Below are 23,532 nucleotides of genomic sequence, written 5' to 3' on the forward strand. Positions count from 1 at the left end.
CTGAGGGGAGGGAAACTTTGTGGGAAGGAAATGAGTGTCCGGTATAAAGCCACAGAGGCCAGGTCTCCCACCTGTCTGGATAGGGGAGAAACAGCTACCAAAGCAACTAGCACCCTTTCACAGGTGAAAATGATTTAAACGATCACATTTTCAAAACCCACCAAGATAATACATGAGAACGCTAAAACAACAATAGACCCTCCCTGGAAAATTAGAATTTGCCTCTTAAGTAGTTAAAAAAGTTATAAATATATTGGTGGTTGGCTGAATAACACCCCTAGCCCCACTCCGCCCCATAAGATACCACTGTTGCTTCTTATCTGAGTCTTCCAATCAATTAGTAAATCATTTTATTGTCTCACTGGGACTGAATTCAATCCTACAAGATATGACAATTTTATCTTAATAAATTCAGAATGCATTGGAAAGTGCTCTTCCTTTTCTGAAGCATTTCTCATTGCTCTTTAAGTATGAGATCAGATAACATGTTTGAAACAAAATAATGGGCTTGCAATCCTGAAATCTCTCTTATGTGGAATTGCAAAGAATTTCAGCCACTGAACATCATGTACCTTGCAAAGTAGGTTAATTCACATTTACTGGAAAGTGAAACTATACACTAGTTGGGTTTTGTGCCTATAGTGTTTAAGACAGATAAGAAATAGATGAATAATCTGTCTTATTTTTTTGCAGTAAGAATGCTAAATGTTACAGTCTAGTGCAGCATGAAATCTTCCTAACAACTATGAACCGAAAGGGATTTATGGACTCAGCTGCACTACTTTCCTCCTAGCTGTACAGCCCAAGCCTCACTGACTAGTGCACAATGCAATGCAACCTTTTAAAATCACCAACTACAGAAAGTTAGGAAAGGTGAGAACAGAGGGAGATTTAATACTGTGAGAGATTCTCTGGTTCCAGAAAATCCTAAAATATTTGGTTGTCTTTAAAAAACCATTTTAATATGGCTTTCATAAATAATAGAAGGAAGTATATTGGTCAAATTAAATGTTCCATTTGTACAGGCTCTAAATCTTCCCTGTATTTAAAACACAAGTTTAGCTATTTTTGAAATAAAATTGTTGTGATTCAATTGAATGTATAACACCCCCCCCCCCACACACACACATACACACATGTACTCTCCCCATATCTCTTTCACGGAATTTCTGAGTTCAGATTTCTAGTGTCTCAAATTGCCAAGGCTGTGTTTAAAAAAGTATGAAATTGCACATGGTTTTAAAAATATACTAAACCAAAAAAAGTGTGCATACTACCACAGTATAGATTTAAGTTTGTTTTTTACTATCTTCCGATCAAGCTAAATCTTAACCACTGTGTTTCACCTAACAGAAAATGATTTGTTTAAAACCCAGTCACCCTGCACAAATCTTGCCCCAAACCATAACTAAATGAAAACAGCCATGCGCTTGGGGGGCGGTTCTTGTTCTGACTTGCACACTTTGTTTACTTGGGCTTGAACCAGGCGACTGAGACCTTTAATTTGAGTCTTTCACAAGAATCATTACTAAAGTCCAACTGTTCTATACGTGAGCAGGGAAGGTACATACTGGGTCCTCATAGAGAATTATTTTCAAGCAAAAAATGCATTTGGATTGAGACATTTAAAAAAATTGCCATGGAGATTTTCATAGTACCAGCTATCTGCTTAAACGAATAAGGCAGCAGAGAGTTGGAAAGCACGGCCACAATGCCATGACTGAACTCACTGCTAGAAGCTGAGTTCTCCAATAGGAGGAGGCACTTTTTTCTTGTTCAGACCACACTTCCTTAATGTCTAGAAGAGTGCAGCTATATGGTATGTGGTTAATAAATATTTTTGGAATGAACTAAAGATTGAAGTGGCTCACAGAGTATAGATGTTAGCATTAGTCATCAGTTGCACCTATACTTTTCTTCCAGGAACTCTGAGAGAAGGCACATAGCCACCCATGGGTGTTCACTGTCCACCTGCCTTCTACACTGGCCTGTGAAGTAACCTCTAGCCTTATGTGTGATGAGACAAGGTCACCATCCATACATCAGACAGGAAGAAATCTTCTGCCCTTGCTGCCACAGCATGGCATCTCTAGCTTGCATGGTTTAGCTTAAGAGTCTGGGTTGTGCCATGAGCAGATCTCTGTGTGTGGCTGAGGCTCATGTTTGGGCACCTGGTAGATTAAGTGGGTGATGAGCAAACACTGAGTCAGATTTGGTCAGGAGGGAAAATGTCCCAGGGTGAGGAAATGGGAAGCAAAGTTGCTCAACAGCCACCACTCTTATTCACAAAGCACTAACAGAGAGCAACTGGCTCAAGGAGAGGACTACTTAGTGAGTATAAAGCAAGTATTTCAGGTACAGCACTCAGGTATGTCACCCGGAAGGAAAACCTTGGAGAAGGATGGTGCTTTTGCTGATGTCTCACAGCTAAATGAATAAACTGAATTTAGAATTTTTTCATTAATGGGATTTATGTTTACCAAAAAACATACATGACGGCTGACAGATTCCTACCTCATAGATTGTAGGCAGACAGATCTCCTGAGTCCATGTTCCAGTGGGGCATTCCTCCAACTGCACACATTTATCATGGCACCAGCCGCACTGCACAAAGGGAGGCGCGGAGAGACACTGACTGCAGGACTGGAAATGATCACAGCCTAAGCCATTCAGTGGGATCTTGGTGATCTGTGAAGAAAAATGATGGAAAGAGCTTCCAGAGGGTTTTTTTGTTTGTTTGTTCAATGAAAACTAAATACACCAAAGATACATGTAAATATAATTGTATGGAGTCTACTAGGGATAGCACCTATGTGTGAAAATCTTGTAATAATGATTAAGTGCTTTAAACAAAAACCCAAATTCCTTTCTTTCCTCTGTTGTTGGTGCATATGTGATAATCACCATTACTGTCCAGGGAACACAAGGACTGTCATGCATTGTTAGAGGTTTTATTTAGTAGGGACATTTTGCTCTGTCTGAGACAATTTTAAAATAACAAGAGAGTATAATTTAAGCAGCTGGAAAACACACCTGAACCCCTGGGAAATTCTAAGTAAGTTTACGTATCATTCGGCATCAAGATGCACCTCCTTCTCTCAGAGAAGAGGGATTACCGGTTGGTGTCAGATTCCAATGTACATTTCAGGACTTATCTACTTGCACTAGAGTTCTGCCCTCAGGACCGTAATTCTCATTCTGTGTGTTTTTCTCATTGAGAAATACAGGACAAAAGGAGAAATACACATTATGAAGAGCACCTCCCTTTGGTCTGATCTTTCTGAATAAAAATTTAACTTGGTTTCAGAACATCTCTGGAATACTCAAGACATAATCAGAGGGAGAAGAGGTGAATCCAAGACCAAGAGAGAAGTGAAAAAGGACCATATAAAGCACACTGTAAATATCCACTCAGGAAAAACCTTCCTGTGGAAATAGGGCTTACCTTCTTCCCAGTGACAACCAGTGTGTAGCCATTTTGGTTTAATGGGTGCTCCACAATGGCTTCAGGAGACACAGGGTGGGAATCTAGGCGAAAATTCACATGAGGGGTTGATGATCCTGATCGAGAAACCACAACCTGAGAGACAAAACATAAATGACTTCAGTCCAACAAGCTCAGTTTAAACATAGTGGAAAACATGGATGATAATGCTAATAACAGATTAGGAGAGCTCATGGGTATTTGAACTAAAGGCCCAGTAGTTGATCTCATTGTAAATCAATACGACATCTCCTAATCTCCTGTCTTGAAGACAGTTCATCTGAACCCCCAAGGCAGACTTTTGTATATGATCTTTTAATTGTGTATAGGGAAGGAGATCTTACAGTCCATCAGCCAGCACATACAGACAAATCCTCACAATTTCATTGGGAACTGGAGGAGCCAAAGCTCTCCCCAGAACAGAAGACTTCACTTATGTTACAAGGATTTCAGATAACTTTTTAAAATTTATTCTCCCTCCCTGCCCCAATGGGCAGCTTTCCTTTACATAATGGAACAGAGAGTGGATGGGGAGTCTGGAGGATCTGGATTTAGTTCCAGCTTTGCTACTCTTAAGCCATATTTATGTATCTTCTGAGGTCAAAATAGGCCTTCAGGTACTTTAAAATAATGTGCTGTTGTTTTTATAAACCATTGTCTAATCAGATGTTATTTCTTGGATTATGAAGTTCTGCTTCTTGACCTGGTTTTATAATAAGGTCTAATGGTTTTAACAATGCTTTGGAAAGAAGGTTTGATGACTTGTGTCATTCTTGCTTTCAGGTATTTCTAATTTGGGATGTTTCTCAGCTATATAATTTACATCTCCTCTAACTGCTAGAACCCAGTAATAATGAAGTCCAGGGATAAAATCAGAATGACTGGGGCGCCTGGGTGGCTCAGTTGGTTAAGTGTCTGTCTTTGGCTCAGGTCATGATCTCAGAGTCCAGGGATCAAGCCCTGCTCTTCATGGAGTCTGCTTCTCCCTATCCCTCTGCCCGTCCCCCCCACACCCCCACTCCCTCTCTCTCAAATAAATAAATCTTTTTAAATTTTTTTAAAAAGTCAGAATGACTATCAGAGATGAACACTAAGACTTTAGGAGAGTTTAGGAGGGCTCGGAAAGCATTTTATTCTTAAATAGGCAATAGGTTTATATCTATATGAGGTGCAGGAGGCTGAGTAAAGCCTTGGACTTGAAACTGCCTTTGTGCAACATTCCAAATACTCTTTTATGTTTTATTGAAAGTATACTTATTTGCCATGGGTATGAAATCATGGGACTAACATGGGAATCTGTGAGATGATGATTAAATAACCATTCCCTCCACCTCAGCCTTTTCATTTGTAAAATGAGAATCACAATTACGGGTGTAATTAAATGCTTAATACTCTAACAAACTTACACACAACATATAAATGTTTTGGGGAACTAGTTGCAAATTTTTACTTCAGCACAAGGGAGTCTAGAAGCTTGAAACAATTTGGGAAGATTCCCAAAGTATCTAATTTGCTCCCAGACAGTGGGTTGTTGATAGAGAAATGAACCAAACTCACATACATCCATAAAAGCTAAACATCATGACATTTTGTTCTAACACTTGTTCTATCCCAAACACTCAGCACTTTCAAAACATCTCCATTAAGCAGGGTGGCTTATATTTGCACAGAAGTTAAATGATGCATCAAAGGTCATTTGGTCAGGATGAGAAAGGATGGAAACTGTTGTTATTCCTAAATGTAGGGCCAAATAGTTATCTCTGACTTTTGTAGCCAAAGCAAAAAGAAGTTCAATTACCAGTCCTACCTCCTCGCTGGGTGCAGGTTACAAGCAGAGTATCAGGATATCAGACTTTTAATACCTCTATCCCAAATTATCCAGATTTCAGTTACTCAGTTTTTTAGTTCTGACTCACTTCTGGTGCTCACCACTTGTTTTTCCTATCTGCCCACCCCCATTTTTTTTTTCCTATTTCCCTGATTGTTGCCAATCACTTCCAACTACAAAGGTGAAAAAAAAAATCTGTTCCTCTCACACACAAATCAAAACCAAAATGAAACCCAGCCTCTCTTAATAACTGGACTCTGTTCTATGCCTTATTCTGTAGTTTTCACTTACTGAAGATTATTCATCCCTCTGAACCTTCCTGTGAACATTTGCATTTTGCCTCTCTCTTGTAGCTTCCATTCTATTCAGACCTGCTACATAACAATCAACTCCTAGCACTCTCCTTTTTCTCCTTTTTGTTCTCTTTAATATCATTTCCCATATTTATAATAAGCAATCCCTTCCTAATTACTAGGTCATCTTCTTTGACTTTATCAGATATATGAAGCCCATTCAAATGTTCATTGCCCAGAAAGGATTAACCTTTGTCTTTCTTTTCATAAAGAATCTCTTTGAATCTCTGGAACTTGGGTAGATTGATTTAATGTATTCCCTGTTGAGACTTTTTGTCTGGAGAGCACCATACATGGGGTGACTGAGCCAGTCATTGTGCTAAGAGCTTTAAATGTTTATTTGTTTACTTCTCACAATAATACTACAATGTAGGTACTATTAGTTTTTTCGTAAAGAAAATATAACAGAAAATTGCAGCTAGAAAGTATAAGAGTCAGGTTTACAAGGAGCTTTATCTAATGCCAGAATCCGATTTGCTTGACCTCTTCTTAAAAACACTCAAACTGCTACACTCTTGGAGCACCAGAGTAAATACCAATAAAAAGCTTCAACTCCGAGCTCTCAAGAGTCATTCGTGAGTCAAAGCATTAAAACAAATTTCACAATATATTTGCCTTGCCAAATACTCCTTGTTTCAGTAATCTTGGCTGCAAGTGTGCCTAAGGAGAGAGACTCCACATCTAAATAGTTTTTGATGGCACAGAGGAAATGTTACTACTAGAGCCAGTGAGTTCTACTTTTGATCACGAGCTAGGATGAGTGTGGCTTCAAGCAGAAAATGGGATGAACCAGAGAAGACAGGAAGGCTGTAGGGAAAAGTGAAATACCTGGAGTTTTAAGCAGAGGCCATATCTCAGATGGAGATACCTTTGTGTTGATCATTAGCCCTTTCTCTGCAGGGACACCTACTGCTATAAAATGCCAAGAATGCTTTTCTATCATTAAATCCTCCCTTTATCTTATTGCTAGAATTCCAAATAATGGAGTAACCACTTTAACCTCAAAATATCCCTGTAGCAAGTTTTCTTTTTTTTAAATTTTTTGTAAAGAAATTTGAAGTTCCTTTTGGTTGTCATGGAGATACTTCTAAGGACAGAACTGAATCTGGCATTTAAATTTAATTCTTAGGATAATTAGTATGAATAGAAGACTGGCAATTATCTTTGACTATGTTGAGAACTAATCTTTAATGCTTAGGTCTCAAACTGCTCCCCCTCCCCAAACCCTTTTTCTTTAATGCTCCTGAAAATGCAACACTAATATATTTGGGTGTGAGGGAGTTAGGGGGGAATCCAAAGGTACTTGATTGTTGTAGCTATGATCTCAAATTATCTGGGAAAGGACATGAGGAAGAAATACATGTACAAGTAAAATAAAACCTTTGTGGCTAGGCTCTAAAAATCCATAAACCTAAACAAATTAATTTTGTGTGATATATCTTCAAAACATTAAGGCCAGATTCTTAGCCCATACACAGAGATTTACTTTTCAGATTCTTATTTATTTTATAGATTTTATTATTTATTTGTCAGAGAGAGAGAGAGGGAGAGAGTGAGTGAGTGAGTGTGCACAAGCAGGGGGAACAGCAGGCAGAGGGAGAAGTAAGTTCCTCATGAGCAAAAAAAGCCCAAGTCAGGACACAATCCCAGGACCCCGGAATCATGACCTGAGGTGAAGGCAGACACTTAACTGACTGAGCCACCCTGGCATCCCGAGATTTATTTTGGTTAAATTGTTTTAAAATTTAATTTCCCTTAAGAATGATGAACACAGTTTAACATGAGATATTTGTATGTGGCTTTCTCTCCCTTTTTTTTTTTTTTTTTTGGTTTGTTTTTTTTAAGTGCTCCATGCTGAGCCAGAATTCATGACCCTGAGATCAAGACCTGAGCCAATCAAGGGTCAGACACTTAACCGACTGAGCCAGTTAGGTGCCCTACTCTCCATTTTTAAAAAATGCACAATTCAGTAGTTTTTGGTATTGTCACAGATTTGTGCTACCATCACCAAAATCATTTTGGAACACTGTCATTATCTCAAACAGAAACTCAGCACCCTGTAGCCACCACCTTCTTCACCTGCTCATGCCCTCCAGTCCCTTGCAACTACTAATCTACATTCTATCTCTATGGATTTTCCTATTCCAGACATTTTACACGAATGGAATCCTACAATATCTTGTCTTTTGTGACTGGCTTCTTTCACTTAGCATAATGTTTTCAAGGTTCATCATGTTGGAACATGTATCAGTACTTCACTACTTTTTACTGCTGAATAATGTTCCATTATATGGACATAACATATTTTATTTATCCATTCATCACTTGACAGACATTTGGGTTATTTCCACTATTGTGAATACTGCTACATTGAAATTCACGTGCAACTTTTTATGAGAACATATATATTTTCATTTCTCGGGTTATACACCTAGGAGTAGAATTATTGGATCTTGTGGTAACTCTATACTTAATCTTTTGAGGAACTGCCATGCCATTTTCCATAGGTGTGTACAATCCTACATTCCCACCAACAATGTGTGAGGGTTTTAATTTCTCCACAACTTCACTGACGTGTTATTTTCCGTTTTCTTGATTACAGCCAACCCACTGTGTGTGAAGTGATACTTTGTGATTTTGGTTTGTATTTCTTCGCCAAATTTTTTTAAAAAAGATTTTATTTATTTATTTGAGAGAGAGAGGGAATAAGAGAGAGTGAGCATGAGAGGGGGAAGGAAGGTCAGAGGTAGAAGCAGACCCCCTGCTGAGCAGGGAGCCCAAGGTGGGACTCAATTCTGGGACTCTAGGATCATGACCTGAGCTGAAGGCAGTCGCTCAACCAACTGAGCCACTCAGGTGCCTCTTGCCAATATTTTCTTAAATTAAGTAAAAGGCAAGCTTACTTCTGGAGGTTCACAGTCTTCCATCCATTCCTTCTGCCTGAGATTGTGTACCTGGGTATCACCTACTTAGCCTCCCAACCAGTGTTCTGAATATCCCCTCAGAGTCAGACTGGGTTTTTGTAAAACAAAGTACTAAAGATGCTGGAGGCGGGGAAAGGACAAAAGATGGAACAAAAGTGGACTAGAACAATCAGTCAGAGTCGGGGTAGGATCCCTGGCCCTACTGCTTTTTTGAAACCTACTGTCTTTGGCAGTACACACACTAAAATTGAAGATCAAATAAGTTTTCCTCTTGTAAGAACAGGACTTATGCAGTTCTATTTCTAGGCAAACAGAACTGAGTAGAACCTTTGATTGCATCTAGACTGATTTCTAGTTCAAAAATTAAGAAAAATAGAGAATTTCTGTTAAGGAAATTTGCAATAAAAGATGATGTAAATTACTAGAGTTTGAAACTCAGTGAGAAAAAAATGTGAATTGAAAGAAATGTGACAGAAGGAGATGACACCATTAATAAACAGATGGGGTTATAACTGGGTGTGACCTAACGGATCTTGGGAGTGGGTCTGCTTTTCCTATAGTTCCCAATACAGCGTTGGGCACATAGTAAGTTCTAAAGGCGTATCTAAAGCCTAAACATGAATAGCTTTAAATGAGAAGCTCAGGTAAGCCTTGATGAAGGGATAAGGTTTTTTAATGCTTCAGATATTTAGATAATCTGCGAGAGTTTGATGTACATTTTCAGGATAGGGCTTCTAATGCCTCTTGCTTCTTGCCTACTGCAATATGATGAATGTTTGTGTCCACCTAAATTCATATGTTGAAATCTTAAACCCCAGTGTGATAGTTTTAGGAGGCGGGGCCTTTGGGAGGCAATTAGGTCATAAAGGTAAGAGTCCTCATGAATGAAATTAGTGGCCTTATCAAAGGAACCCCAGAGAGCTCTCTTTCCCTCTTTCTACCATGTGAGGACACAACAAGAACAGCCATCTATGAACCAGGTATCGGGTTCTCACCAGAAACCAGATCTGCTTCTATCTCGATCCTGAACTTCCTAACCTCCTGAACTGTGAGAAGGAAATGTTTGCTGTTTAAGCCACCCAGTCTACGGAAATTTTGTTACAGTAGCCTGAACTGGTTCAGACACCTGCTTTAGGTTTAGTATCTTCCTCAGTATGTGAGAGAAATTGGTGTTTGTGTAGAAAGAAATCAGATATGAAAAGTAGAGCTATTTATTTCAATCGAGGTAAACATCTAGTTTTCTGGAATGGGAGGGCGGGGGAGAAACCATGAGAAGAAATAGAAATTGCTGATTGGTGCTGACAGCTCAAGAGATAAAAGTGGTACAACAAGGTACTAGGTGGCAAAGTTGAATTAAAGGAAGCTTTATTCTGTTCTTTCCGGTAAGTGGGCATGAGAGCTTCTATACCAATCTGGTACTATAAATGCCAGGTATATACAAAAAGCAAAACAATTTTCCTTATTGTTGCAATACTGATGTGAATGTATGCTGAAATGATTGTGAGTTGAAATAAGTTAAAACCAGATTGAGACCTTTGTAAAAAAAAAATTAAGAATCTAAAATCCAAATAAACTAGTAAATTAAAAAATTTTAAATAATTAATACTTTCAAATCAATACTCCAAATACAGTAACTATAGGATCTGTCAAGTTATACAGAGTATATCTGTTTTTGAATTTTAAAAGTCATAAAAGTTAAAAAAAACTTTTGATACACATACTTCATGTTTTATTATTTATTTATTATTTAAAGATATTTATTTATTTATTTGGCAGAGAGAAACACAGTGAAAGATGAAACACAAGCTGGGGAATGGGAGAAGGAGAAACAGTCTTCCCATTGCGCAGGGAGGCTGATGTTGGGCCCAATGTAGGGCTCGATGTGGGACTCCATCCCAGGACCCTGGGATTATGATCTGAGCCCAAGGCAGACATTTAACAACTGAGCCACCCAGGTGCCCCATACTTCATGGTTTAAAATATCTCTCTACTCTTTCAAAAAAGCACCCACACAAGAAATCCCAGTTACTCCCTATTACCAAAAAACAAAACAAACAAAACCTTAGCATTTTCCCATGGTTTCAAATATTTATGATGTTTTAATTTTCTATACATATGACAGTGTATGAGATGTATTTCAAAAGCATGCATGAATTCATTGTAGGAGACTATCCATGCATTGGGGCTGATTTTTAGTTATAGACAGAGCTCTGAAATCATTACTTATAATGGTTTCTTTTTCAAACAAAAGAAGTTTCAGAATTCATGGGTATATTTTCTTCTATTTTTAAAAAGATTTATTTATTTATTTTTATAAAGGATATTTACTTTGACCCACATTTTTTCATGTGTGGCAGCTATGGATTTCAGCTAGACACAGTGTGCATTTTCCCCTAGACTTGATGTTCTTCAATGTTTTTAAAAAAGATTTTATTTATTTATTTGAGAGAGACACAGTTAGAGAGGGAACACAAGCAGTGGGGAGAGGGAGAGGAGCCCGATGTGGGGTTTGATCCCAGGACTGTGGGATCATGACCTGAGCTGAACGCAGATGCTTAATGACTGAACCACCCAGGCGCCCCAAGATTTATTTATTTTAGAGAGAGAGAGAGAGTGCATGAGAGTGCATGCATGTGCATGAGCAGGGGGAGGAGGAGAAGGAGAGGGAGAGGCAAAGAATCTCAAGCAGTCTTCCTGGTAAGTGCGGAACCCCTTATGAGGCTCAACTACAGGACACTTGGATCATGACCTGAGCCCAAATCAAGAGTCTGACGCTTAAGTGACTGAGCCACCCAGGGGCCCCAGATTTTCTTCTAAAGGAATATACTAAATTCACCATTCTTTAGGGATGTAAATAAGTGATGTACACATTAAAAAAGAAAGGCAGATGCTACTTTTATCTGACATTTTATAATAGACCAGTAAATTAGCAATCCCTAAAGGGAAATGTTTAAGTTCAAGCTTCATTTGCCTGGGTCTCTGCTGGATGCTCATAGCACTGACGAATTGATGATCTGTGTCTATATTCTCTAAAATATCAGTGATCCCAAAGGTAATGTATGCCATAGACTTCCAACACAAAGATCTGACATACTATGATGGTGGTATAGGAACTGGAAGAATTTGAAGACAGGAGGTCAACAGATGAATTGATTCTTCTTAGTGGAAGTGAGTAATTATCCTCAGGTTCACTGATTACTAACATAATCCTTTAAGTAATGGTCATAAGTAATGATCACAAGCAAAGAATGTCTTTTTAGGTGATCCCTATATCCTTAACTTTCTTGCTTATGATCCAACTAGTCCAGGCAAGAGGTACAAGACAACAAGGGTGATGAGTGGTAACGGCATCAAGGAAATGGGAAGATGGGAAAGGGGATGGGAGAAGAGCAAGGATGATGCCAAAGAACCAAGTGACAGCTGTGACAGTGCCCAGGCAGTGGCCACTGTATGCACACAAGATAGCTGCCCAATAAGTGTTTGTGGAGCTGAACTTGAAACAAGTCTTGAAAGTGCCTTCCCACCCCCAGCACACCTGATATAGGATACACTCCCTCTCCCTGGCCTGACAGTCATGCATGAATATTTTAATAGCAATGCCTTGCATCTAGAGATTAAAGGCCTTATACAAGAGATGTAAAAAAAAAAAATTATAATATATATCAGGCATTGTTTTTGCAAGTTGATCAGATGAGGAGCTCAGAAGGGGAGACGTGGGCAATCCCTGTGATTAGTCCTGTGATCTTCATGAGTAACTGTCTTCCCTCTCCCACGTAGCCCTGCACACAGCACTAGTGTTCCAGAGCTTTGTTCTTTTCAACATCCCCTCCCCCTTTAAAATCTGTAAGAAGCCCTGTTCTCACTGTTTACTTATACTATCTTGAATAGGACTTATCATATTATTTTACTTCAAAGCATCCCAAGAGGGTGATCACATAAATAAAAACTGGTTTTGAAATCTGCATCTATGTTGAGCTGCAGCTACAGATAAACTCTAATACATGTACACATCAGTATATTTAGATGGAGTTGCACCTGTATGAGGTAAGTCACACATGTTTAAATGTTAGAAACATGTCAAACATGTCTTTTCTGCCATACATAGAATGTTGTTAGCTAAACAATATAATTCTTTCTAACCAAGTAACCACTGTGAAATACCTGATTCACTTTACACCCGACAGCTGGGGCTGAAGCTTGTATTCCCAGCCAGAGCTGAACATAAGCACAATAGGAAAGGCAGAAACAGCTGCAAACTCTTGAGAGAAAACATTTGCAAAGCAACTTTGACTTTAGGCTTCAGGGTAGGAAGGAAGTAAAAATCATTTTTCTGTTCCTTTTCATGTATGACTGCTGTCTTTGGAAAAAAAAATTATGTTCATTCTATTTTATAACAGAAACTCCACAGTATTATTAAAACACGAATTGTAGGAACTTAGTCCTGTCCACAGATTTAGCACTTTATAGCAGTCAAAACATTTATAGAACTTGGTAGTACTGCTTGGCAAGCTTAAGCTAGAAGGTCTTTGCTGCATGCCATGACTGACTCCTCCCCCAACATTATTTGCTGTAAACAAACTGGATTTTAGTGATGTTGATTGTTTGATCCTTCAAATGCCTTGAGTTTATTTACATAAAATTTAAGGGAATGGAATTCTCTTGGACAAGTGTCAGAGAAATGAATCCTATGTGGGTCTCAACAGCCCTTTGTCTGTGTGTCTTTGTCTTTTGCTATCTCGGTATGCAGTACAGGTTTTTATCTCTCATACTAAAGTTTCAGGGGCTCCTGGGTGGCTCAGTGGTTAAGTGTCTGCCTTCAGCTAAGTCATGATCCCGGGGTCCAGGGATCCAATCCCATAATAGGCTCCCCGCTCAGTGGGCAGTCTGCTCCTCCCTTTCCCTCTGCCCCTCCCCTGTCTTATGCTCTCTCTTGCTCACTACCTCAAATAAATAAAATCCTTTTTTAAAAAATTAAACTTTAGTTCCTTAAAGGTAGGTTCTGTGTCACTGCTTCCTTTGCTTTCCTTATTTGCCTAGTAGAGCAAAGTTAGTAAGTTCCCAATATATATCTGATGAATTAAGAACCATGTGGTTTTAAAAAAAAATCAGTGATATCAGCACTTCACATAAAATAAGTATCTACTTACTTATTTTCATCTTTAATGTTTCGGATGCACAGATAATGGGCATAATATAGCTTCTTTTACGAAAATGCTGGGAGACAAGAATAAAACACTTGTCACAGCATTTCTGTTACAATGAGACTGATGCACGACATAGCACTTAGGCGGTAGAATCTGTCACACAGCAGAATTTACTCAGTTATTAGAGAAATCTACCTAAAAATGGGATTTTATTACAGCTTTAGAATCTGGAAATAGGCCAAGAACCTTCTGATGTAAAAGAATGAAAGACCTAAAGTGACTATAGAAAGCTTATTAATATGAAACTGGGTGGATGAGGTAATAAACAATTTAGAAAAAAAGCAAAAGTAAAAAGTCAATATAGTGAACACATTAAGAATTCAACAGATGCCAGATTCTCTCATGCCCCTTCAAATTTCTTAGAATTCTAGAGAATATTATAAATGTCAATTAAAAACATATTGAAAATAACAGTATGTATTTTACAAAGATAATTGATACAACTATATTTCAAATACTTTAGAATGCTCATGAATATAGGGGGGGACTAGATATCCAGCCTTCAGATTTTAAGGAGTTGAGACAGAACGAAATGGTTTGAGGTGGGTAAATAAGAACACTGGGCTGGGAGAGAGAGAGGAGTGGGGAGAAAGTATAATAATGAAGCAGTGGGAGGATGGGAGACCAAGTGTGGGAGCATTTAGATAATAGGATCTATATGATTAGTTTTGAGCTAGGAAGGTTTTTTTTTTTTTTTTTTTTTTTAGATTATTTATTTATTTATTTGACAGACAGAGATCACAAGCAGGCAGAAAGACAGGCAGAGAGAGAGGGGGAAGCAGGCTCCTCGCTGAACAGAGAGCCTGATGTGGGGCTCGATCCCAGGACTCTGGGATCATGACCCGAGCTTTAACCCACTGAGCCACCCAGGCACCCCTGAGCTAGGAAGAAGGTTTTATTTAGATGTTTTATGACTTTGAAAAAAATCCCACTGTGCCCAACTAGTACAAGAAAAGCACGATTTAAATTATGGCAATAACCAGTATCCATACACTATAAAAACAGTGGTAATTAAAAAAAATATGTATTATAATAGAATACAGATAGAGGATGTGCAGATGGCCAAGTCATAGGAAAACATCATTGTCCTCAACTGGTTTTCTAGAAGTCACTGTCTGACTAGGATGTTAATTAGATCAGATGATTTTGGAATAAGACTCTCTCTTTAGAAGAAATTTCTAGTATTTGTAGAAAGTCAACATTTCTATGGATGCTATGGTCATTGTGCGTTAATAAAGAACCTACTGAAGAACTCATGTTGAAAGCACTACCCAATAATTATTAAAGCAGTCAAAGAGATTCAACACAAGAACATTTTAATTTCTGCGAAGTGCTGATTCTTGTATCTAGGGAACACAATAACTGCAAGTCTGAAATGTGAATTTTTACTGTATGGAAGTATGTTGCTATCCATTAAAAACATTTCTTAATAAAATCTGTATTTTCCCCCCCAGAATTTGAACTTCTTTGTGTCTGACTACATCGTTTTGCAGAATCAGGAGAGCTGGAGTTACAATGGGATCTTGATGATAACGTCCTTTTCTAACTCCTGCCAATATTTCTCAATGATGTGAATGTTTCTTCTCATGGAGACACACGGTTCACACAATAGCTCTCCTTTGATCCGTAGCTTCCCTTGAAATAGGAAAACATCGCCTGGAAGTGCTTTAATTGTTTCATTTTATTCCAATCATGTGATGGAAATAATGAATGGAAAATAACAACAACAAACAAAATCCCAAACCATTCTGGGCAAGAAAACTTTTAAGTACATTTAAGCTGAAAGCTTCAAGAACTTAATAAAAATAGGCCATAAACTTCATAAAGAGTGGACCCGGCTTCATTGTTTTGTTCTCAGTTTGTCTCTAGCTTTTACTGTGATTTTCACTTTATAATATTTCCAAATGCCTTACTGTAAAAACAACAACAACAACAACAACAAAAACCCACACCAAACTAATTGTGCCATACCAGGTAAAACAGACACAGCCACTCTTAGAAACATTTACCTGCATGAAGCGACCCTCTGACGTCCCAAGATTAGCAATGGTGAGTTCTCCTTTAATGAAGGTAGATATAGATGTTAAGAGGACTTGGTTGAATTGGCCCATGAATAAGTCAACACGCTGCAAAGCTGTGGTAAACTCCGTTCGATATTCATCACTGCGCACTTCACAGCCGGATGAATTTCTCAAAAGTGTCTGGAATAAAATATGGTCATAGAATCAATGTGAGTCCAGATGCTAAAAAACTTCTCAGTGTGTCTTTTCAGAGCTCGGAGAATGGCAAGGATAACCGTACAAATAAACAGAGTGCCCCAGACAGGGGCTAGAAATTACTCTAGTGACCTACATGGCTCCAGTACTACTAGGTGCTGCCATGTGTGTACAGATATGTTAACTGGGGTAAACCTTACTATCGCGGTTTGCACTCTGGTTGAGTATGTGCATACATAAATATGGAACTCAGTGGTGCTAGTAAAAGAAAAACAAAACTATAAATGTCTCAGCCCTGGGCGTGAAGGTAATGCTTCTAGCAGACATGTCCAATAAGATGGATTTCAACTGGAATAAATGTTAGAGTCATACATAATACATTATATATCTTAAAATGTGTGCCTTTGTGCATTTGTGTGCAATGAGGTGGTAGCGGGGGATAGCTGATAGATAATTCACAGGGAGGCAGTAGAGCACAGACCCCAAACTCAAGTTCCCGCATCAAATCCTAGTCTTGCATGCTTATTTACCTTACATAGTCCCTATAATCTCTCTGTGTTTGTGAAATTCAGGTTATCCATTCCACAAGTAAAATCGAGAGAATTATAGAGATGTGCCTACCTTGCAGAGCTGTTGTAAATGTTACATGAGCTAATTTATAGAACTCTCTTACCATAGAACCCAGGACCTAGAGAATACCACTGAAGTATCTGTCACCATTACAGTGAAAGGCTCAAAAGAATGTAAAAGCTGTGCACCAAATGCCATTGTTACCCACCTACAAAAAAGGCAATTGTCAGTCAGGTATTTTTCTTTTAGGCTCAGCTTCAGATTTTTATTTTTATTTATTTTTTATTTTTTTATTATTATTTTAAAAAGATTTTATTTATTTATTTGTCAGAGAGAGAGAGAGAAAGAGAGAGAGGGAGAGAGAGAGAGAGAGCACAAGCAGGCAGAGTGGCAGGCAGAGGCAGAGAGAGAAGCAGGCTCCCCACTGAGGAAGGATCCCAATGCAGGACTTGATCCCAGGACTCTGGGATCATGACCTGAGCCGAAGGCAACGGCTTAACCAACTGAGCCACCCAGGCATCCCTCAGCTTCAGATTTTTTAAAAAAAATATTGTTCAGTAATATATGTCAGTTAAGCACCATGGATCCTTCCTTCACCTTGACACCTGCCTTTCCTTCTACTTCTCAGATTGCAACACTGAGTCCTTGAGCAGGACCATCTGTGCCTGGCTATCAGTGTCAGGGGTTCTCAAGGCTCCATTTGAAGGCTGCTCCTCTCCTCACCCTTCACACTCTCCCTTGGCAGCCTCAGTCTCTCCTGTGATGTCTATTACTATTCAGTTGACATACACATTTGTACCTTCACCCTACACTCTCCTCTGCACTGACTGTGCATTTATCAAATTGCCTGTGAAATACAGATGTCTCAAGATGTCTCAGATGTCTCCAAGACCTTAGGCTCAACATGTCCAAAGTAGAAATCACGTTCTAACCCCATGCCTGAGGTGATGATGCAACACCCCCCCAGTGAATGGCTCTACCATTTCTCCAGAGGCACAAGTCATAAATCTAGTGCCATCCCTGATTCCTCCCCATGTACAGTCCATCACCAATTTTCATCAATTGTTCTTTCTAAATATCTCCTGGATCCATCCAGTTTTCTCTATCTCCACACTCTGACCCTCATCCAAACCACCGCTTCCAATTCCTGAACTACTACAATGGCTTCCAAATTAGATCTGCCATATCTGATCTCATCCATTCTCTACACTGCAGACAGATTTTTCCCCCCCTAAAACACAAATTTTGTCATGTTACTCTGTTTAAAACAATGTCTTCCTATTGCTCTCAGGATAAAAGACAAAAATTTTTAACATGGCCTGGTGAGCTCAGTATCATCTGGATCCTACTGAACATTCCAAATTCATCCTCATGGTGCCCTCCTTTGCACTCAGTGCTACAGTGAGTTGGCATTCTCTCAGTTATGCCATGTGTCCTCCCATTATAGGGCCTTTGTACATGTTACTAGAGTGATCCTTCCACTATTAACCACTATGTCTCCTTCAGATTGTAGTGTGTCATCATTTCCTTAGGAGGCCTATTCTGATCTTAATATCTAGGTCAAATGCTTCTATTATCGACTGTCATAATACATTTTACTTATGTGTCATAGCACTCATAGCTGCAACTACTATTTGCTTGTGGATTACATGATTGATGTCCCTGCCATCAGAGACCATACTTTTTACTGCTGTATTGTTAGTAGTAGGTGAAATATCACACATAGATCCTTAATAAATATTGAGTGAATGAACAAGTAAGTGAATCAATTATGAGTAGATGGGGGACGAGTGTGGAGATATAAATTAATATTGCTAAAGCTCTTTTTTTCTTCCAGGAATAGGTGTAGTTAAGAGTTCATAATAAGAAACAAATAGAGCATTCGGCTCCTGACTGTACTTGTAAGACATCTGGAAATTGGTAAATTTGGGGGAGAAACCAGGAGGCAAGAGGATATAATAAGGAACTGTCATCTAACTTGGAAGAAAAGAAAAAGTTTATTTTTACATATTTTTGTATGTAGTTTCAAGTTAGGGAAAATGATTTGAAGATTAGAAATTCTCTATTATCATCTTATTGTATTTATAATAATCAGAAAGCTGCTATAGTATACTTTGGACTAACTTAGTGTTGAACAACAAAGTGAAAAAGGAAATTTAGGTATCTTTATGTAAAACAGCCTTACTCCTTAATATCAAAATTCTATCACGTGGAATACACAGAATATTTCCTCATTATAAGTGGCAATAAATTAACAAAGAGTCTCAGAGACGCTAAACTTACTCTTGTAATTAATGAAATGTTCTGGTTCTAGACATTTATTTTGATATATTAATGAATGCTATTTCACTATTTAATTAGAAGCTTTTCTTCACTGAAGTACTATGGATTGCTCTGAGGAGTGGCACATAACTGAAACGGACCAGCAATTCAATAGTAACCGATTAATTGGTAATTAAGTTTCCATTGGTGATCAATCATCCATTTGACAGAGATAGCCACAGCCATGGAAGCTGCTTAAAGGAGCAAAGACCAGTTTTAAATCAAAGACCTTCTCAAGTATCCATTTCAGAGGTGACTGCTCTTCAGGGTCAGCATTGTGGTTATTTTGTTCCTTTTCTTGCTTGTTTTTACTTTTTCTATGTCTAGCAGGCATCTTGGTAACTTCAAGCCTCAAATTTGACCTTGCAGAGATATGATGGATTCATTGGAACACAAAAACAATTTGCTGCATGTGGAGTAGTCATAGATTGTAAATTAGAAGCAGCTTTCTATCAACAAGAGGTCAGAAATGGTCTCATTCATCTTTTATCAACCTACCCTGTATTGTGCTTAACACACAGTAGGCATTTAATAATAGCTTCCTTAAAAATTACTCTATCTAAAGAGTACCAGAGATAGGTACCCATCTGCCTACCCAGCTTGCTTCCTTGTCTGCTTTGCTGAACCCGGCCAGCAAAAGAATGGAGCAGAGATAGCTTTCCAAGTGCATACAAACCGGCAAGAACTCCTGGATTTTTTAAACGGAGGGAAAGTAACACAACCGAACTTCAGCCAGTTTGTGCCTTCATATGTCAGGCATAAATGTAGAACTCTGTACTGACTCAATTAATATTTATGTATATTTATTCATACTTACACTTTCAGACTTCTTCAGGAAATTAAAAAGTCTCTAAATGGTGCCTCCTCAAGGACAGATTGGATAATATCCCTACTTCTCCCCAGACAAATTCCCAAGTTTAAAATCATTGCACAGTGCTGGAATAGGATCTACAGAACTGCTTGATCTTGAAAAGTTGTGCAATTTTGAGCTAAAAAACAAACGTCATGTCAGGTCCAAGTGACATTCAAATTTTATAAGCCAGGGGATCCCAACCTTATTCTTTTTCATTTTCTCCGTAGCTGAGATCTGCGGGAGAGGGATGGGGGCAATAGCTACCAGGAGAGTAACATTCCAGTATTCACTGCAGGAGAGGGGACTACTCCTTGTCTCTTCCTGCTGAGAATCTTGATGAACTCAGTGATTGGGATCAGGATGGGAGGAACTAGCTTACAGAGCCCCACGTTGTCTTTGAGTTTGAATTGTGGTATTTTAACCATCAGGGAGCCTTGGTTTAAGCTCTTGGCATTGCAAAGGTACAGCACTGTATAAATATGACTAAAGTCAGTCTGATTCACTATATCCCTTGAAGATAATAAGCAAATGTGTTTGAGGCTCATTTGTGCAGGGAAGATGGGGTGGGTTCTCACCCTTTACACACAGTTCTTAGGTGCAGTGTTTGGCGTGGGGTTGGGTCCAGAAGGAAAAGCAACTATAGACCTGCTGCCAGGGGTCTCCCGGTCATTTGTTGTTCCCTCAAAGCCAGGAAGACTTCTGCTTTGAGGTAAAACCCCACATAGCTGGTGGAAGGCAGTTCTCTGGTAAAATAGCCAAGAAAGGGTCTGCAAAGAAGGTTTCACCCCAGCACTAGTTGGGGAGTCAGACTAACACTCTCTTTTTGGTAACAAAGGGAGGAAGGAGGAAGAAAAGAAGGGAAGGAGGAAATCAATCTTTATCCCGCATCTACACTGTGCCAGGCGCGGAGTTGGGCGTTTTCAGGTATAAGCTGACTCACACCCCTGTCAGGTTTTCAGTTTTCAGGAGGAAGAGACTCAGAGCACCCAACGGTGCAGCTACAGTGGCTGATTCACACTGGAACTGGCATCAGAACTAGAACAGTCATTAGAATTCAGCTCTATCTGATTCTCAAGCTCATGAATTTCTTCTGCTACTGTTTACTATTCTGGGCAAAATTCCAAGAACTGTATAATTACAGTAATGGAAAGGGCCTTAGGGACCATCTTACCTCAGCCCCTCATTTTAAGTAAGAGAAACCGAAAGTCAGGGAAATTGTAACTCTCCAAGAGTTGGAATCAGTCAATAAAAATGATCAATTAGCATGTAAAAAAACCTACAACTCTTCAAAGTTGAAAATGTAGATTCACCCACCTCTGATTCCTTTTCTGAGAGAAAAGCTGGAATTAATCACTGTTTTCTGGATAACAGCATAAAGATGACCACTAGCATTTTGGGCTATTCTGATCAGCTTGGCTCTCAAATCTTCTTCTCTGTTGCCAATTTTGGTTTGTGAACATGACCATGTTTCCATCTAGGTAATTCTAAAATTTTAGTCATCACCAAATCTCCTCTCTTGAGCATTTCTCACACCCAACTAGTTAGTTGCTCAGTCCCTCTGAAATCTGGTTACAGTCCTCCAGCCATATCTGCACCCCTACCTCAGGCTATCTGTTTCCTCACTGACCTTCCTGTCTCCGATCTCATCTGCCTTGAAGCAGTTATGAGCTGTCACTCCTTTCTTCAAAACGCCTGCAGGGAAAGTCCAAACTCCTTATTATGACATCCAGACCTGCCTCAATTTGTTTCTTTTTTTCCATTAAGGAGAAAGATCAAGCGAGCATGTAGGACACTGAAGGAATCTAAGAGTGGCTATCCTGACATGAGATGCTTCCTATTCTTGCATTCTTGCATTTGCTTTAGCAGCTGATGCCCCAGCTCCTGCTAGTTAGTGACACCCACTCCTGGCCATGTAAACTGGAAGTCTGGCTCTTTTCTAAAGTTTCTCCATACAAGGTCTGTGGAAAGACAGAAGTAATACGTTTTATTGGGCTGGGAGAGGGGAGAAAGTGACAAAGAATAAGGGTATACAGGGAGATACAATATGGCTTGAGATATTTGAGTCAGGAGGGAAAAAGAAATAAGAAAAAAATTCACTCAATACAATACATTGTTAGGCAAGTACACATGTATAGTGCAACTAAAGGCAAGGGAAAGACAATTCGCAATTATTGTTTACCCACTTTTCAGGGAGGGAGAGGGATATGATTGGGGTGGGACATACAGGGGACTTAAAGGCTTTGGTAATATTCTCTTTTTTCAGCCTGATGATAGAGAACTCAGCATTTTATTTTATTGCTCACACACACATGCACACACCACATACACACACGCACAGAGTACATGATTCTTTTGTATATATAACAAAAATAAAATTTAACAGAAAACAGTGAATAAAAAGGAAGTGAAAAAGTGGAAAGAGCCTGTTAAGAACTCTCCCCAGCTCAATTTCTTGACATCCTAAGTAGGTCTGAGACAGTCTCATGGCTTTTCTCAACTCACAGGAGCTCACAGTAATAATGTTAAATATCATCTGCATAGTGGGTTACAGTTTTTCAAGTACATTATTCCATCTGATCCTTTAAATAAGTCTGTGAATTGGATTTGTTATGGTCATCATATTTCTACAGATGAAGAAACTAAAGTTCAAAGAGTTGTCAGTAAATATCAGAGCTTGAATCCTACTTGTTTTATTTTTTTAAAAGATTTTATTTATTATTTTGACAGAAAGAGAAGGATCATAAGTAGGCAGAGAGGCAAGCAGAGAGACAGAGGAGGAAGCAGGTTCCCTGCTGAGCTGAGAGCCCGATGTGGAGCTTGATCCCAGGACCCTGAGATCATGACCTGAGCCAAAGGCAGAGGCTTAACCCACTGAGCCACCCAGGGGCCCCTTGAATCCTAGTTGTTGATTTCAAATCCTATGTTCCTTATACCACATTATACTCCTACTTACAGGTTCCTACAATATTTCTGAGACAAACCCACATTCCAGGGATGGCCCAAGGCCGTGGTGGAAGAGAATTAGCATGCATACAGCACAGTGCCTACAGCACAGGGCTGGTTCTACTCACCTGGGACTTGATGATCACATGATCTTAGGCAAATCACGTCATCTCTCTGGGTCTGAGTTTTATTTTACTTATATAACAAACATTTGTCCAGAGTGTTTATAATGTATCAGACACTCTTCTAAGTACTTTACAAATATTAATTCACTGAATCCTCATAAGAATGCTAGGAGGAAACTGAGGCACTGTGTGGTTACATGATCAGCAGCTGCACAGGGCAAGGACCAAACTTAGGTTGCACAGCACGAGGGTTTTCAATCAGACCCCCTCCCCGAGGTGTGACTATAAAGGAAGGGTTGAGCGAAATGATCTCAAAGTTCTCTTTCGGTTCTTCGATGCAAGGGGTCTATGGGATGGCTTTCCAATGCTTCCCCTAGGCTTGAAATTACCAAACTGCCTTTAGCCTGCTGCTGGAATGAATGAATGCTCAGGATATTTAAGATGCCATCAGTAAACAATCAATGTCCCCCAACACCTTAGGCTACTCCAAAAGAGCCTAAACAGATTCTACATGGCTACTCTTTAAGAAATTCTGGAAAGCATTTAATTGTTGAAGGTTTATCCTTCTCTAAAATAATTCTGTGGGGGCCCCAGAGTGGCTCAACTGGTTAAGCATCAGACTCTTGATTTCTGTGCAGGCTGTGATCTCCAGGAGGTGAGATCAAGCCCTGCCTGGAGCTCTGCACTGAGCCAGGAGTCTGCTTAAGATT

General features: G+C 39.2%; 1 protein-coding gene across 1 annotated transcript in view; it reads right to left on the bottom strand.

Moving 5' to 3' along the window:
- LOC111151956 (MET proto-oncogene, receptor tyrosine kinase) overlaps nucleotides 1–23,532 on the bottom strand; it is a 114,940-nt gene that overhangs the window by 42,973 nt on the left and 48,435 nt on the right. Inside the window, exons 3-5 of the mRNA XM_022510200.1 lie at nucleotides 15,803–15,994; nucleotides 3,446–3,580; nucleotides 2,515–2,688 (exon numbers count right to left, since the gene is read on the bottom strand). Of these exons, the coding sequence (XP_022365908.1) occupies nucleotides 2,515–2,688; nucleotides 3,446–3,580; nucleotides 15,803–15,994 (501 nt within the window). The remainder of the gene's footprint in view (nucleotides 1–2,514; nucleotides 2,689–3,445; nucleotides 3,581–15,802; nucleotides 15,995–23,532) is intronic.

The sequence above is a fragment of the Enhydra lutris genome, unplaced genomic scaffold, assembly GCF_002288905.1.
Source record: "Enhydra lutris kenyoni isolate GAN:26980312 unplaced genomic scaffold, ASM228890v2 scaffoldscaffold27, whole genome shotgun sequence".
In the NCBI taxonomy this organism is placed as follows: Eukaryota; Metazoa; Chordata; class Mammalia; order Carnivora; family Mustelidae; genus Enhydra; species Enhydra lutris.